Here is a 14,974-nt window from a genome sequence, read left to right on the forward strand (position 1 = left end):
TTAAAGTGGCATCCTTGGTGTCAAGAGGTTTGTGATGTGATGGTCATGTACCAACTGTAAATCAGAACTGCAGGTGTTAAAGGAGGAAATGTAAAGAAACAATGCACAATTATTGGTCAGCCTGATTAGCAAGGATAGCCTATAGACCTGAGAATTCCTCTGACACCCCTGGCAGCAATCAAATGCTATAACGTGCGTTCAGTCATGTTACAGTTTTATTTGTAGGATTTTATCAACAAGTATGATTGCATAGTATCAGTTGACTTACATGTAGTTAATATACTAGGGCTGTAAACAAAATGCATTTAGGAATTAAGAGATTAAAGTTTCAGATATTTAATTTGGCAGCTGTTTATGAGTTGACAATTAACCTCACTTTGATCACGATACAATTAGTGTTATTGCTATATAGCTAGTGCACATGTATTGTGAAATACAACTAAGAGAAATTAATGGCTACTTCTGGTAATATAAATTTATTCCCATTTCTTAAAAGCCTATTATTGCTTTTTGAAGTTTGTTCCGCATATACTGATATGTCTCATCTCTAGCATGAATAAAACATATACTTAAGTTTGGTTTACCCTAGCATTCTCTCTGAAGATTTAAAATACATCAGTTATTATCCATACCATTCTTGGATAATGAAGATTGTCTATAGGACAGCCCTTGTCCCACTTTACTGGGGCATTTGTCTTGAGAAAACTATGGACCTGAAGATTCTTCTTGAAGATTTATTCAGATGTGTAAGGGCCAGGATCAAACAGGAGAGAAATCTGGATGCAAACTCAGCATGGGCAAGGCCATGAGTTCTAGATTCTAAGAGCCACCAGTTGAGACTCCTTTGGAAAGTATATAATGTACACTGAATGCTCTCAGTGCTGGCAGAGTTTTTTTCTTATTTAAGTCTAGCTTTAAAATATAATGGATATAGTTCACAATACACCCATCTTAGATCCTGCCTAACTGCCCTCTACATGCTTAAATTCAATGTTTAAATTCTCCTGATACTTCCTCAGGGAAAAAAAAAAAAAAAGAGTTAAGAGCAATAGGCACCAAACTTTTCTTAAGGAATAAAAATTGCTGAACACCTCAATGAGTTACTCACAGGGTGACCAGAAACATCTAAAATAGGAAAGTATGCAGCAAGTAGGGATAGGCTATGTCTACATCAGCAACCAAACCAGGCCTGTACCCGCAGCCTGTCCCAGGGGCAGATGGTGCGGCACAGCTCTCAGCTAAACCCACTTCCCTCCACAACTGGAGAGCTTTATCCCCACTGTCTGTGAAGAACAGACCCTGGTCAGGGGCATTGTCTGGGAGGTCACAGGTCAAGACAGTGCCAGAGAACATGCTAACCGGATCAGTAGAAATTGGCAGTGCTTGTGTCTCCTCTGCTTTAGCCTTCTCTAATTTATTGGTATAGATGTGTTCGTTAGCTTGTTAAAAATTACTGCTCAGTCAGGCAGAGCACTTTTCTACAGATCCTGTTCTGCTTCTTGTTCCTCTGTCTAAGATTTTTCTCTGGTTTTCCGCCATCTCACTATTTTAGAATCATAGTATGGTTTGGGTTGGAAAGGACCTTCAAGATCACCTAGTCCCACCCCCCCTGCCATGGGCAGGGACACCTCCCACCAGCCCAGGCTGCTCACAGCCCCATCCAGCCTGGCCTTGAGCACTGCCAGGGATGGGGCAGCCACAGCTGCTCTGGGCAACCTGTGCCAGGGCCTCACCACCCTCACAGGAAAGAAATTTTTCCTAGTATCAAATCTAAATCTACCCTCTTCTAATTTCAGAGGAGCTTTAGAGAAGAGCCAGCTTGAGATCAGTAAGGCTGTACCTGGGTACACATGTCCAACAGAGTATAATGTACTGCAGAGGTCAGCCCTGACCTTTTTCAAGTAGAATCAATATTGGGTTTTATGCCTTAGAATTGTTGTCCTAGTTTAGGACATTATGGCTTCTATAACCCTTTCCGCACTTGGTGGGCAATTAAAGCAATACTTTGCATCTGCTGAGTGAAGCAATAAGGAATTTGTATAGAACGTTATGGCATGCATCTCTCACATTAGCTACCATGCAGATTTTAGGAAAGACCTGAATGTATTTCTTGGCAGTATCAATCATCCATCACCTAATGCCATTTTAATGTAAGATCTAATGGGAAAGAAAAATATAATCCTATTTCTGTTGAGAATTACTGCCTGGAATGTGTTTAACATTTATGGGATGTAGGCATGGTAAGACAGGTTCTTACTGGGAAGGAAGCAGCTCAAGTGCCGCTGGGTCCCATGCACAGTCAGTGCATAACCTTTATTAAAAGTTGCTGAAAAGGAGTATTAACTGCTTTGACTATTCTCTGTAATTTTAAATCTAAACATAGATTTAGATGATGACCCTGTCAAATAGACATTCAAACTTACATGATATGAATTTTTAATTGACCTGGTTGTTGGAAAGGGGAATATTAAGGGCTTGATTTATGCCTGCTTACCAAGCCAATACTGTAAAACAGGATGTTTTACTGAATTTAGGATCTGGTAGCATATAAAGACTGTCTTGCACACAATCATTTTAATTTTTGGAGTACCAGATCCGATTGCAAATATTCTCGTAGCTTTTTGAAAACAAATTCCAAGAACATAATCAGTAACATTTGTTAGATATGTGGAGCTAAACTATCATTTGTTATAGGGAACTGAGAGTTCTGCTCTTGTATGGGATGTTTGTAATTTTAAAGCATTTGAGACTCCCTAATCAAAAGGGAGGATGCTGCAGAGACTTTGATAATTAGTTTCTATGTTTAAAAAAAAAAAAAAAACATAGATTCAGACAGATCAAAGAATCTTAGCAGATTCAACACCAAGAACATGAATGTTTGTCTCAGTCAATTCGTGAAGGCTTTAGTAAATTCCCTGGAAACCCAACTTGAAAGCATGACTCTCCAGGCACAGTTTTGAACAACAAATTAGATCATGTAAATAGACATATCCAATTTCAGTACTTATAGGGCCACTATCCTTAGAATATCTGCATGCTTTGTGATGCCTAATGTACTTAAATGAGTCACTAAATTATTAAGACCATAACTCAAATTATTAGCAATTGTTTCAGAAAACTGAAGGAAGCTGATGTAATTATTCCGTTCTTCTACTGTGCTTTGCAGGTCCTAAAATGGTAGAATTCCACGGTCAGCAATTTCAGATCAACTCAAAGGATGGCAAGCCACTTTTTACAGTGGATGAAAATGAGGTTGTAATTGGCACAGATAAACTTCGAGTCACAGGTTTGTAATAGTTTAAGAAATGTCCAAATAATAGCCACAAGAAAAGTACAATTAAAATGGCATTTTTAAATATGTCATTGTATGTGAACACATGTTCTCGTTTTACCTCATTAGGAAATAGAAAACTAGATATTCTGACCTTTTTCAATAAATAATCAGTAAGAACTTTTAACAGCAAAATAATAATTATTTATACATATATAAATATGTACCTATGTCCATATATGTGTATTTTTATTTTAAAGCCATTAGTGACTGGAACTGTACTAGCACAATTTTTTCTGTATTATTTAGTGTTTCCAGTGCACACTGTTAACTGAGGCTGAAAAAATTCTATATATCCCAGTTTGAGTTCTTTTGAGTTTTATTCGTGAAAATGTTTCAGATTCTCTGATATTTTGATATGGTTTTATCTTTCAAAGTGGAAGCCACTGTATTCCTGTGTGTAGCACATATGTCACAGGATGGTATTTGTAGTATATTTAAAATGTCATCTGTCAAAAGACAAGTTTGTCTTAGACTGTTTCTGCAAATCACCAAAGTACTCACTTACAAAGTAAGATGTCGAAGTTATTGCATGAAAAGCTATTTCGTTTCATGTAACCTGATAAATTCAACCTTCATTTTCCAGGTGTGAGGTTGCATTAAAACAGATACATTAAGGTGTGATTCCTCTTTAAGCAGAAGAGTCCATCAAAGGAAATACTGAAATTGTCCTGCAACTTGTTTTCGGTTACATTTTTGATATTTTTAACCTGATTGCAACTCTCATGTTTAACTTTAACTAATTATTGGTCCTCTGAAATCTCAAAGTCTTAATTTGAATGGATATATTCATATAATTTCACTGTGCAAAACTACAAATGTGGTAGTTACTATACAATTAGTGTTTCAAAGCCAAAGTTAAGTTATAATAAATGTGTTAATAAATTTTGTTTACGCCTGAGGGTCTTATCTTAAGTTTTTTAGTTTTTAACCTAATTGAAATTACAACTTTGTTTAACCAGGAAACCATATCAAATAATTATTGTTTGCCCAAGGGATGCTAAACTTTAATAGAAAAGCATGTTTAACAAAGATATGAAAAACTGCATAATTGTTAACTGATTTGGAAAAGGTCTATCTCTGCTCAAAGTAAGTAAAAATCATTCATACATGAGTAGAAATTGTTATGCTAAAGCATGTATTCTGACTCGTCCAATATTAATCTTTACACTACAAGGATAATAGTTTACTTTAGCAGACATTGTAGAAAGACACATTGCCTGTTTCTTTTTCACAATTTAGTACAGTTCAAAAGCAAATCCATTAAAGTCAATGAGGTTATTTCAGTGTAAAATTAATATAAGTGAGAGGAGATTCATGCCTACTTTGCTTCAAATTAATTTATTAAAATTGTGATTTATATGATACTGTTAGCATGAAGGATAAATTAGTAATACTTTGCATACTGAGATAATTTTTTAAACATTGTAGATAGAGAACAAGATCAATGTGAAATAAATTTTGAAAAGTTCATGCCATAAGAAACAGAATACCTCAGGCTTAATATACACAAATAAAATTTTGCAGTTTTTTATGTACAATATAGTGAACTATTTGGTTTTACTCCTCATTTATGTGAATTATGAAAAGCTCAGTAAAGATTTGTAAGAAAACGTAACAGTTTTGAACTAAAATATAATACAGCAGAGAGCAAATGTCTGTGATTTATGGTATTTCAGGAATAATGAAAAAGTGTAAGAATAAGCTAATCCAACCCAGCACCTCAGGAACTGTCATTTTCCAACAATTTGAAACGTTCGACCTCATACGATTTCAGTCAGACATTTTCTCGCCCATGTGGTAGAAGAAAATAGCAGAAGTATCTTCCTGTTTTCCGAAAAAGAGCAAATGCCTGGGGAAAGCCATGATCAGTGAAATGTCTCAGATACTCCACGGGGTCATGGACAGGTCTAGGTGCCCATGTTCATACAATTGAATTGAACCTCCAGTCAGCATAGTCAGTGCAGCCTCAAGCGTGAAGGAGACACCTGGAGCTGGCACGTGGAGAGCTCTTCTGCCAACCAAATGCCGTTGTCTGCTTTAGGATGAGCTCAGTCGCTTGCTCATCTGTCTTGAATATAGTGGCTGAGTTCAAATGCTAAAACATAAGCATCCAGAAGTGTTTGAAACACCTCAGGGTATGTGAGACACCTCACGATACCACTCTATGTACTACAGGAGATGCTTCCTTCACGGCAGCCGGAGGCCCCACAAGATGTACAAGGGTATTTTAGATGACAGTAGGTACATATGATTAGGCAACTAAATTGGGCCCCTAGCTCATCTGTGACACCTACATCATAGATATTTAAATTTAAGCGTATGAAACTGAAGCTTAGCTTAACCCTTCATGACAATAATGCTACCTGAAGGAGCATGTCCTCCAATTACATCCTCTTTAATATTGTTTCAGTAACATGTCTTTTGCAGACATCTGTTATGCCACTACAGAGGTTTCAAACATCAGCATTTTGTCCTGGTAAGGTTTTATACATTCAGGCGGCCCTGGTGACAGTGAAACCCACCTTGTAATAGTGTATTGGCTGGCAGAGAGCCAGTCACTTTATAACTGACGATATCGTCATGGCAGAAGGAGCAAAGTCACAGCATTGGCTGGAAACAGAATCCTCCTGCATTTTCAGTGACGAAATTTTCCCTTGTATCCAATCTAAACCTCCCCTGGCACAACTTGAGGCTGTTTCATCTCATCCTATCACTTGTTACTTGGGAAAACCTGCTTTCAGAGCAGGGTGTATGTTTTAGGGGGTGGGAGACCTGGGCTGAATTCCCTTCTTGACCCAGGAGACTTCCATCCTGCAGTCCCACCTCCCAGGACAGCGGTCTTGCAATGCCATACAAAATGTTAGGTGCCTAGTCTAAGGGGACAGCTGGGAGCAAGCACTTTTGATGTCTACCAGCAAAGCAAAGCTCTGCCTCTGGCTCTCTCATTTCATCCTCTTTCACAGTTTACCTTCAAAAAGAAGAGGACAGAGTGTGATCCCCAGAGATGATCACTGCGAAGCATGGGCTTCAGTCTCCTCCAGCAAGGAGGGAATGCTGCAGTGACAATGCTGTTTTATAAAGCCATTCAGAAAGATATTTTTTAATTTAAATGCTGTAATTACTGGGTTGTAGTGCTGACTCCAGTGCTGTTGGTTTTCACATGCTGAGAGCTAGCAATACAATTGGGCTTCTCTGGGGAGTTTAGTCTCTCTGTTCTCTCTGCCTTGTTTGTGAGCCACGGTGGTGCTTAGACCATCATGGCCATTGAGGACCAAGAGACAGGAGCCGATCCCTAAAACAAGGATCTGCTTTATTTCAAACAAGGCTTCAGCAACCATAATTGCACGCAGGCCTCACAAATCTCCCTTTGTATAGATATTCCATCCTCCAATCAGTTTTGCCAGTCTTCTCTTTCTGACATCTCTCAGTGCCTATCTGGTCATCTTTAATGCAACAAGTCCAGACTTTGATAAAAATGTAAAAATTGGACTAGAAGAGGCAACTGATTTATCAGCTCACATCCCCTTCATAGACAGACAAATAGTTCATATAATGTCTTTTATAATCTTATCAAGCTACATCTCAAATACGAACAAACATTATTCATTTTTTTATCACCAAATGTGAACTTCTGTGTAAAAGGTGCTGTAGTGATTGTATGAATTTCTAAAAGTGACAGAGGCATTATATAAAAATTGGGCAGAGCACAGAGTAGAGCTTTTCAGAGTCTGCCCATGCTGGTGGTGTCTATTGTGGAGACAGAACTCACCCAGCTGAGTCTGAGACATGTCTTTCCCTTTTCAAGTCAGTATTTGTTATTCTGTTAGCAGTAGCAGGTAATAGACTGTGTTCATGTAGTTAAACTACTAGGCTCCACTTACCTTTTATTACTCTGATTATTGCTCTGATGGCTAGATATGCCATTTCATGATATTGTGAGTATCCACTAATGTTACTTTTGTGAGATATTAATGGAAGTGATTATTTCCTTCCCTGATCTTTCTAATAATTGAAACTATATGGTTTATAGCAAGTGGACTAAATAAAAAATGTGGGTCTTACACACAAACATAGCAGGAAAATTTATAAAAATGCAAACATAAGACTAGATTTTTAATGGCAGTAAAGCAGTGTTATAGCATTAGGTTCCCTGGAGCTGCTCCAGTATGCACTGACCGTTTCAGTGCTTTCAGCCTGAGGACTTGTATCTACAGTAATGACACACTATAACATGCAAACAGGTAAGGTGCTTTACAAATGTGCCACTCAAAATAGTTTACTGGAATAGAGGCTCTTCAAGAAGGATGGGCTGGAAAGGTGAGGGGGAAATTGCCCTTTATGTGTGAGAGCAGTGGTAATGCATGGTGCTCAGCCCAGGGACAGATGAGGAGCCAGCGGAGAGCATAAGCATAAGGTCAGGATTAGAAGGTGGCTCAACATGGGCAACGTTGTGGTGGTTGTATACTGCAGGCCACCTGATCGGGAAGAAGCAGGTGAGACCTTCTTTAGCCAGGTGACAATGGATAAGTCTTTCTCTCCAGAACAGCAGTGTTATCAAATGCTCAGCTATTCCTATAGCCCTTAAAAAAGGTGGAAATGGATCTTGCATCCAGAAACTGCGCCAAGATCCTCACTGTGTGATACTGTTATTTAGATATCAAGAAATTGGCACACAGTCAAATTCTACCACCACGGTCATTCTGTGTAAGGATATGTGGCAGTGTAGCAAGGCATGAAATTTCAAACTATACAGTTTCATACAGCTGGCATTTTAAGAAACTATGCAGCTTATCTAAGAATGGGAATTCACTTGTATCTTCATTATACCTCATCCTATGACACGGTACAGCTAAACTAATACTGAAAATTGCTGAAAAAATTTAACAACTGTCTAACAGAAAAAGAAATGGATTCCAAACCATACTCAAGTGGAAGAGCACACCATAGATCATATGTTGGTATAGGAGATGCATGCATGAGTAAGAAAAAGGAAAGACAAAATAAGGGGGGGAAAAAATGCCTTCCACAATCATCAAACTAAAATGTGCATCCCCAACAGCATTTTGTTCAGTCAGGACTGCACTTGTGCTGCAGATCTGTTGGTTCTGACAGTTCTCACATCCCACTGTTTTATACCATTGAAGAGTCAGGGAGTGAATACAGTGGATTCGTTTTAGAAGAGCCTGAACTGTGAAACGGGCTGCAAGAATGCATTTATTTCATCAGAACTGCAAATATGCCTGAAGTCCACAGGACGAGACTGGAGTTGGTCCCAAGTAAAATCCCCTAAAACTCTATAGTATGAGCAGCAGATCTTCAGCACCAGGTATATTACCTGTATAAATCCACCCTTTTCAGGTCATGTTACCTCCTAACACAGACATACCTAAAGACTTCCCAGAGCTACAACTGGAAAACATTAAGATCAGGCTATCTCTCCTGATAATTCATATGTTTGGAGATCATTCAGAGTTACTGACAAGATAAGTCTTTTGTTAGCACAGATAGTGTTGTGACACTATATATTTCACTGAAATTGCAACTTATTCACTGTAATCCAAGATGAAAATATGAGCAAAGAAAACAGTGAAATGTTTGCTTAGCTAAGAATTATCAGGTAGGACGTAGTGGAATGAAGTACAGTGAGGAATCGTGACATATTCTCAGAGGACCGCAATGTCAGAAGTCTCTGCTCAGAGTGAAACGTGAATTCATTGCCACCTTTAGCTGGCAAGTAAAACAAGTCAGGCATTTTGACATGTCAGCTTATCCCTGTAAAATATCTTAGTTCTACCAAATCAGCATTTTCTGACAAACGTATTTAATTCGTTAAGGTTTGGGGCTTTATCATCATCTCCAATGTGTAAGGTTGCCACCTAGTAACACCCACCGGCACAAATACAGGAACAGGAGAATAATTAACTATGTCAGGCCAGACATTAGGTTTTATCTTGCAAAATAATCTTAATGCTAATGAATAAGGGTTAAAGTCCTGTCTGAATTAATGAATTTTATATTTTCTAGTGTTACATTTGTGCCAGTTAGCCGATTCCAGAAATACTTACCTATCTAAATTGATGAAGAGGATATCAACAGCTAAATAAAATTTAAACAGAAGCTTAGAAATCCCTGCTTCCTGGACGTAGGGATTTAGTATGGTAATTCTTACATTCTGTGCACTTCAATCCAAGCTAAGGAGATTTCATTCTAAGGAATCATGATTTCAGTTAGAGCTCTTCCCAAAAAGCAGCATATTTCGTATTTGCTTAGGACATCCTGAGTACTTTCCCCCAGCCCATATGAAGTGACAGAATCAGAACGGTCTGGGTTGGAAGGGACCTTCAAGATCACCTAGTCCCACTCCCTGCCACGGGCAGGGACACCTCCCACCAGACCAGGCTGCTCACAGCCCCATCCAGCCTGGCCTTGAGCACTGCCAGGGATGGGGCAGCCACAGCTGCTCTGGGCAACCTGTGCCAGGGCCTCACCACCCTCACAGGAAAGAATTTCTTCCCGATATCTAACCTAAATCTGCCCTCTTTTGGTTTAAACTCATTTGCCCTTGTCCTGTCACTACACTGTAAAAAGTCCCTCCCCAGCTTTCCTGTAGGCTCCTTTAGGTGCTGGAAGGCTGCTCTAAGGTGTCCCTGGAGCCTTCTCTTCTCCAGGCTGAACCACCCCAACTCTCTCAGCCTGTCTTCACAGGAGAGGTGCTCCAGCCCTCTGAGCATCTTTGTGGCCCTGCTCTGGAGCCACTCCAACAGGTCCATGTCCTTCCTGTGCGAGGGGCTCCAGAGCTGAATGCAGTACTCCAGGTCTCACGAGAACAGAGGGTGAGAATCCCCTCCCTCAACCTGCTGGCCACGCTGCTTTTGGTGCAGCCCAGGACATGGTTGGCTTTCTGGGCTGTGGGTGCACGTTGCTGGCTCATGTTGAGCTTCTCTCCACCAACATCCCCAAGTCCTCCTCCTCAGGGCTATCTTCCTATCAATTGGCTCAGCAATGTATTCATTTTTAATGGTATCTCTTGATTTTACTTTTGTCTCTTTTACCATGTTGCCCCCACTAATTTTTATTATTTTTTCCCTTTATGTGACACCTGATAACATCTAATACCACATCTATACCATCTGCACCATACTTTCTAATAATCCATTTCCCCTTGGCTTTCCTTCCCTCTGCCTGATTCTACATGTACTTTCACTTTTTCATCCCAATCTCATCAGGTCTTCCAGACAACATAAAAAACCCCCAGTTTTCTTTTGTTTACATGTATATTTGCACTTAATATGTTACCTATGATAATATTAATATTTAAATAAGAATGCACATGCATGCATGCAGATTCACCAGCCTGCCACTCAAGAGGTGTCTTAAGAGTTTGTTTCTTTAGATGGAGTCCAAAGCCCTGAGTTAAGGCTTTCTCCAGCCCTGAATTCTTTCCAGAGGGTTACTGCATTCTCTTTTAATTCAAAGAGCAGCCAGAATAGCCACATTGAGTAATAGCCTAACAATTAAAACACAGTGCCTTGCTACATATCCACCTGGAAAGTGCTTAGATATGTGAATCCTCTAAGGCAGCCACTCAGCCTCAGGCCTCTCCAGCTGTAGATGAGTGCCTTCACAAAGCCAATGAGCAGAAGGTGAGAGACTCCACCCTTGCTGCAGCTGGTGTTTAGCTGCTTTTTTGAGCCATCTCTGTTGCTGATGGGCTTTTGTACTAATGCAGCTAGTTGCCTGATCCTAGTGAAGCCTGGGTGGGAGATGGCCACTGAGCTGGTGACACTGTGATGACTGCGGTCCTCAGGAGAGCAGAAATGGAGGTACCTGGAGAGCTTTCAGGTTCAACAGGGAGGCTTCTGGTGAAATTGGGTGCCCACTATTTCTTCCTTGTTGGGATGAAACTACCTTTATTTCAAGAGATAAACTATCTGATCCCTTAGTCATTACCGGTTTATGTGCATAAATACCATTTTGTATTCAGCAAGTCTGCCTAAAAATAGGGGGGCATCTTTAATGAAGTGACACGCCAGAATTTGTGCTATGTATAAAATAGTCTAAAATAAACATGATTATTTAGGTCTGTAATATTTGCAAAGGTTTTGTGGGATTTTAATTATCTCTATTAACTCTAATGGAAGTTACATAGTAAAAATCTTATTTACTTATTTTGTTGTCCCATGTATTTTAAAATTTCTTTGTCTTCAGGCTTTTTAGATTTCACTTTAAGAATTTATACATGAACTTCTACATTACCTGTCAATATTGTGGTAGGATGGTAGCTGTATTTTAATTGTCTTATTGTTAGTATGTTTTCTTATTTCAATTTTTGGTATCAAAGTGGCCATATGAATCACTGTTGCAATTTTTTTACATTTGAGTTTTTACAATATAGCATTTTTCTTTTTTTTTTTCAGGCCCTGAAGGAGCACTTTTTGAGCACTCTGTAGAAACACCGCTTGTGAAAGCAGAAGCTTTTAAACAGCTTAGGTAAGAATTTATACATAAAAACATAAATCTAATAAGTAAACATTATTTGCAATAAATATTCACATTTTTCTGAACACAGGATTTTCAACAGCATTTACAGAACTACTAATGACTTTTTTTTTCAGTTTTACATGACAAGTTATTGTTTTGCAGGAAAAATTATACATTGCTCTGCATTTTTGAATCTTATGAATGATATATTGCTGATGGTGAATATTTAAAGCCACATAATAGACTGTGGCATGTTTTTCTGTAAACTTCTATTTTTCAGTTTTGAAAACTTAAGTATGACACTTTCTACTGTGTTACAATAGTAGTTCCTTGTTTGCAGCGGCTCATCAGCCTATAATTAGTTAAGATTTTTAGAAACTAGTTGCAATCTGAGGAAGCAGATTAATAAGAAAAATTTGGAAATGTGCAAATCTCTGTATGACTACAGAGCAGTTTGAGTTGAGAAAATCATTATAAACTACTTTGTATGTTTCGGAGAGCCTTAATTCTGGGATACCATTTCTTTGTGCATTATTCTATGCCATTTTGAGTATTCCAAATCAGTTTATATGTCGGTGATGATGAGGTAATAAACTCAAATTACATTCTGTTAATGAACATGTTATATTTCATTTTGTAAGCCAGTTCAAAGGAAAATTTGAAATGAAACAGGATCTTTTTAACAATTATACTTCTGTCCTTTCATACTTTGGCAGTTTGCTATTTTCTGTCATAACTTCTCTTCTTAGTGTTTCTTCTCCAGTAGGGATAACTATTAGAGAGTAGTGGACGATGATTAAAGCTATCAAGAACACTGTATCCTGGTGACTGCCATTCTCGATTTGAAAATTCAATTGAGAGGGAGACTATTAAGACGCTTCTTTTAATTTTCTCCTTGATATTCAAGATTTACTTACAGCAAGATACCTTGTGCTTGCATTTGAAGACAGAATGAGCTTGGGTTTTACATGTTGATGTCCACTTTCAAAAAAGTGTTCCTTCTACTGTGATAGAATTTGGATGTGACAGACTTTGACCAATATGTAAGGATTCTGCATTGTACTGAACAGATTGTCTGGTTTTGTAGAGATTGGATTCATTATGTTCGAAATTTGTCATTTCCTGTGATTATCTCAATTTTGATAAAGTAGACTTTGAATTCTGTAATTACAAAGTCAAGGCAGTCTCTGCAAATTTTAATTGGATACATATTAATTATTTTCAGTGGTGGTTACTTTGCTTCAAATGTATCATCAATTAAGAACATTTTAATAGGCTTAAAACTTAAGTTTTGTTCTACATCTGTCATGCTATGTTGTATGTCAGGTTCTTACCTGCACTTGTTTAAAAACAATTACAGTTTTTCAGACTACATACATCTATCGTTATTATAAATTTTTCACCTGTTTTTGAAATAGGGTATCATTTGAAGGAAAACACTAAGACTAATTCACAGCATTCATAAAGCTCTCCTGCATGGATGAGTTTACCCTGTGGCTTATCTCTTTAGTGATTTTTACCATGTCAACTATGAACACATATTTTGATCTAGAATGTTGCTATGTGTTAGCAGAGCTCAGGTGTAACTACTAAAATCCCATTCAATTCTGTCTTTAGTTAACTTAAAACAGTGGGGAGTACAGATTCTTCCAGAGTTTACAGAAGTTGGCTAATAATTATTACGATGTCAAGGAAGTGTGTGTGTGGCCACATCAACACTGACAATTGCAACTGACATTAGTATTTCAAAAAAACCCAGAGCTGCTAAACACCTGCACTAGAAATGGGGTTAGCTTAACCCAAAGAAAAATGCTGAATATCAGGGCATGAAGCTGTGCGATGTGTGCGCCACTCGCTCATGCCCTAGCAGGCTCTTACCTAGAGTAGTTCAAAATGCCTCATTCCTTTAATGTTTTTAATATGGGTTTTTTCTGTCTTTACTACCCATAATCAGTGTCAAGTCTGAAAGCAGAGATGGCAGTGATTTCATGGAGGGCTTCTGGGGAGGATCGGGAAGTAAATGCTTTTGTCTGCAGTGCAGATGCAAAGTTAAGATGTAGGCAGAAAAGACCAATTTACAAAGTTCGTGCTGGAAAAAGGTTACTTCCAAGGGTAATCTTAAATGTCAAGGTAAACAAAATTAATGCATATTCCGTTATGAAGGAGCTCAGACAAGTTTACCAATGAATAGCTATTTTGTAATGCTTTATAAATATTCTGTTTCATTTCATACTGTTAAATACAGGAATCTACCAACTGAAAAGCAATTCAATATGAAAATTTAAAATGCAATTTTAAGTATTTCTTTTATTTTGAAGTTCAATATGCTTCATTTCCAGATTAAGGTAGCAAGTACCCAGTTACAGGTAATATAACCTATTTGCTCACCTCAAGCCTTATCTCCACACTTTCACCATCTATTAATCTTCTGCTATTTTTCCTCTATTTTTCCTTCAGTGGTTGTGCTGTGCCATAGGAATGTGATATGCTGGGTGAATGTGATATAAAGCATTATGGTGTGCAGCATTAAATATAGGGAAAACTGCTTCAAGAAAACCCATCCGCTTCAAATGTAGTTGCGTGTTTCAAGGAGCTGACTGGAAAGCTGTTAATGCTCATAACTTTTCAGCTTGTGTCATACGAACAGAGGCCACATTCATTCTCTGACATTCAGATTTAGGGCAGGATTGCAAACAAAGCTGACACAAATGGCCTTCTGAATTACACATTCTGCTGGCTTTCCTGTCCAAATGCTGAATTTCAAGATAGACTGCTTTTCTGGAAACAGATAAGTGTGTTAGAACGTATCTTTTTATAGCTAAGTAATGGAGACAGAGCAATGCAATTATACTGTGGTCAGTAACGGTCTTTTCATTCCGTAATTTGAAGGAAGCATATAGAGTCCTTTTCAGTCTAATAGATTGAATTCATGACTCACCCGTAAAGAAAAGGAGATGTCTTGCACCTACTTCCAGCTGGTAGAAAGAGTTATAACAAAAAAAAAATTTACATTTCAAAATTGAAGCTTTTCTGGGTTTAAAATAACATTGCTTGCTTTTTAATTTCTTCCCTGGAGTTCTTATATCTAAGTAAGATACCTGGTTTCCATTTACAAAATTTGTTAAAACTTAGGACTTAGTGGAGACCTAAAAACAGTGT

General features: G+C 38.2%; 1 protein-coding gene and 1 long non-coding RNA gene across 9 annotated transcripts in view; one reads left to right on the forward strand and one right to left on the reverse strand.

The window, feature by feature from the left end:
* The window catches only part of LOC308059287, a 159,022-nt gene extending 147,280 nt beyond the window's left edge, over positions 1–11,742 (reverse strand). The window contains exon 1 of the long non-coding RNA XR_013926193.1: positions 9,912–11,742. This is a non-coding gene — a long non-coding RNA (uncharacterized lncRNA). The remainder of the gene's footprint in view (positions 1–9,911) is intronic.
* The window catches only part of SGCG (sarcoglycan gamma), a 155,277-nt gene that overhangs the window by 118,520 nt on the left and 21,783 nt on the right, over positions 1–14,974 (forward strand). For 7 of the 8 annotated variants that reach the window (XM_080376375.1, XM_080376376.1, XM_080376372.1 and 4 more), the window contains 2 exons: positions 3,167–3,286; positions 11,752–11,824. In XM_080376375.1, the coding sequence (XP_080232501.1) occupies positions 3,167–3,286; positions 11,752–11,824 (193 nt within the window). The remainder of the gene's footprint in view (positions 1–3,166; positions 3,287–11,751; positions 11,825–14,974) is intronic. The other variant, XM_080376369.1, reaches the window with a different exon arrangement.

This window comes from Falco punctatus (genome assembly GCF_963210335.1).
Source record: "Falco punctatus genome assembly, chromosome: 2".
Classification (NCBI taxonomy): Eukaryota; Metazoa; Chordata; class Aves; order Falconiformes; family Falconidae; genus Falco; species Falco punctatus.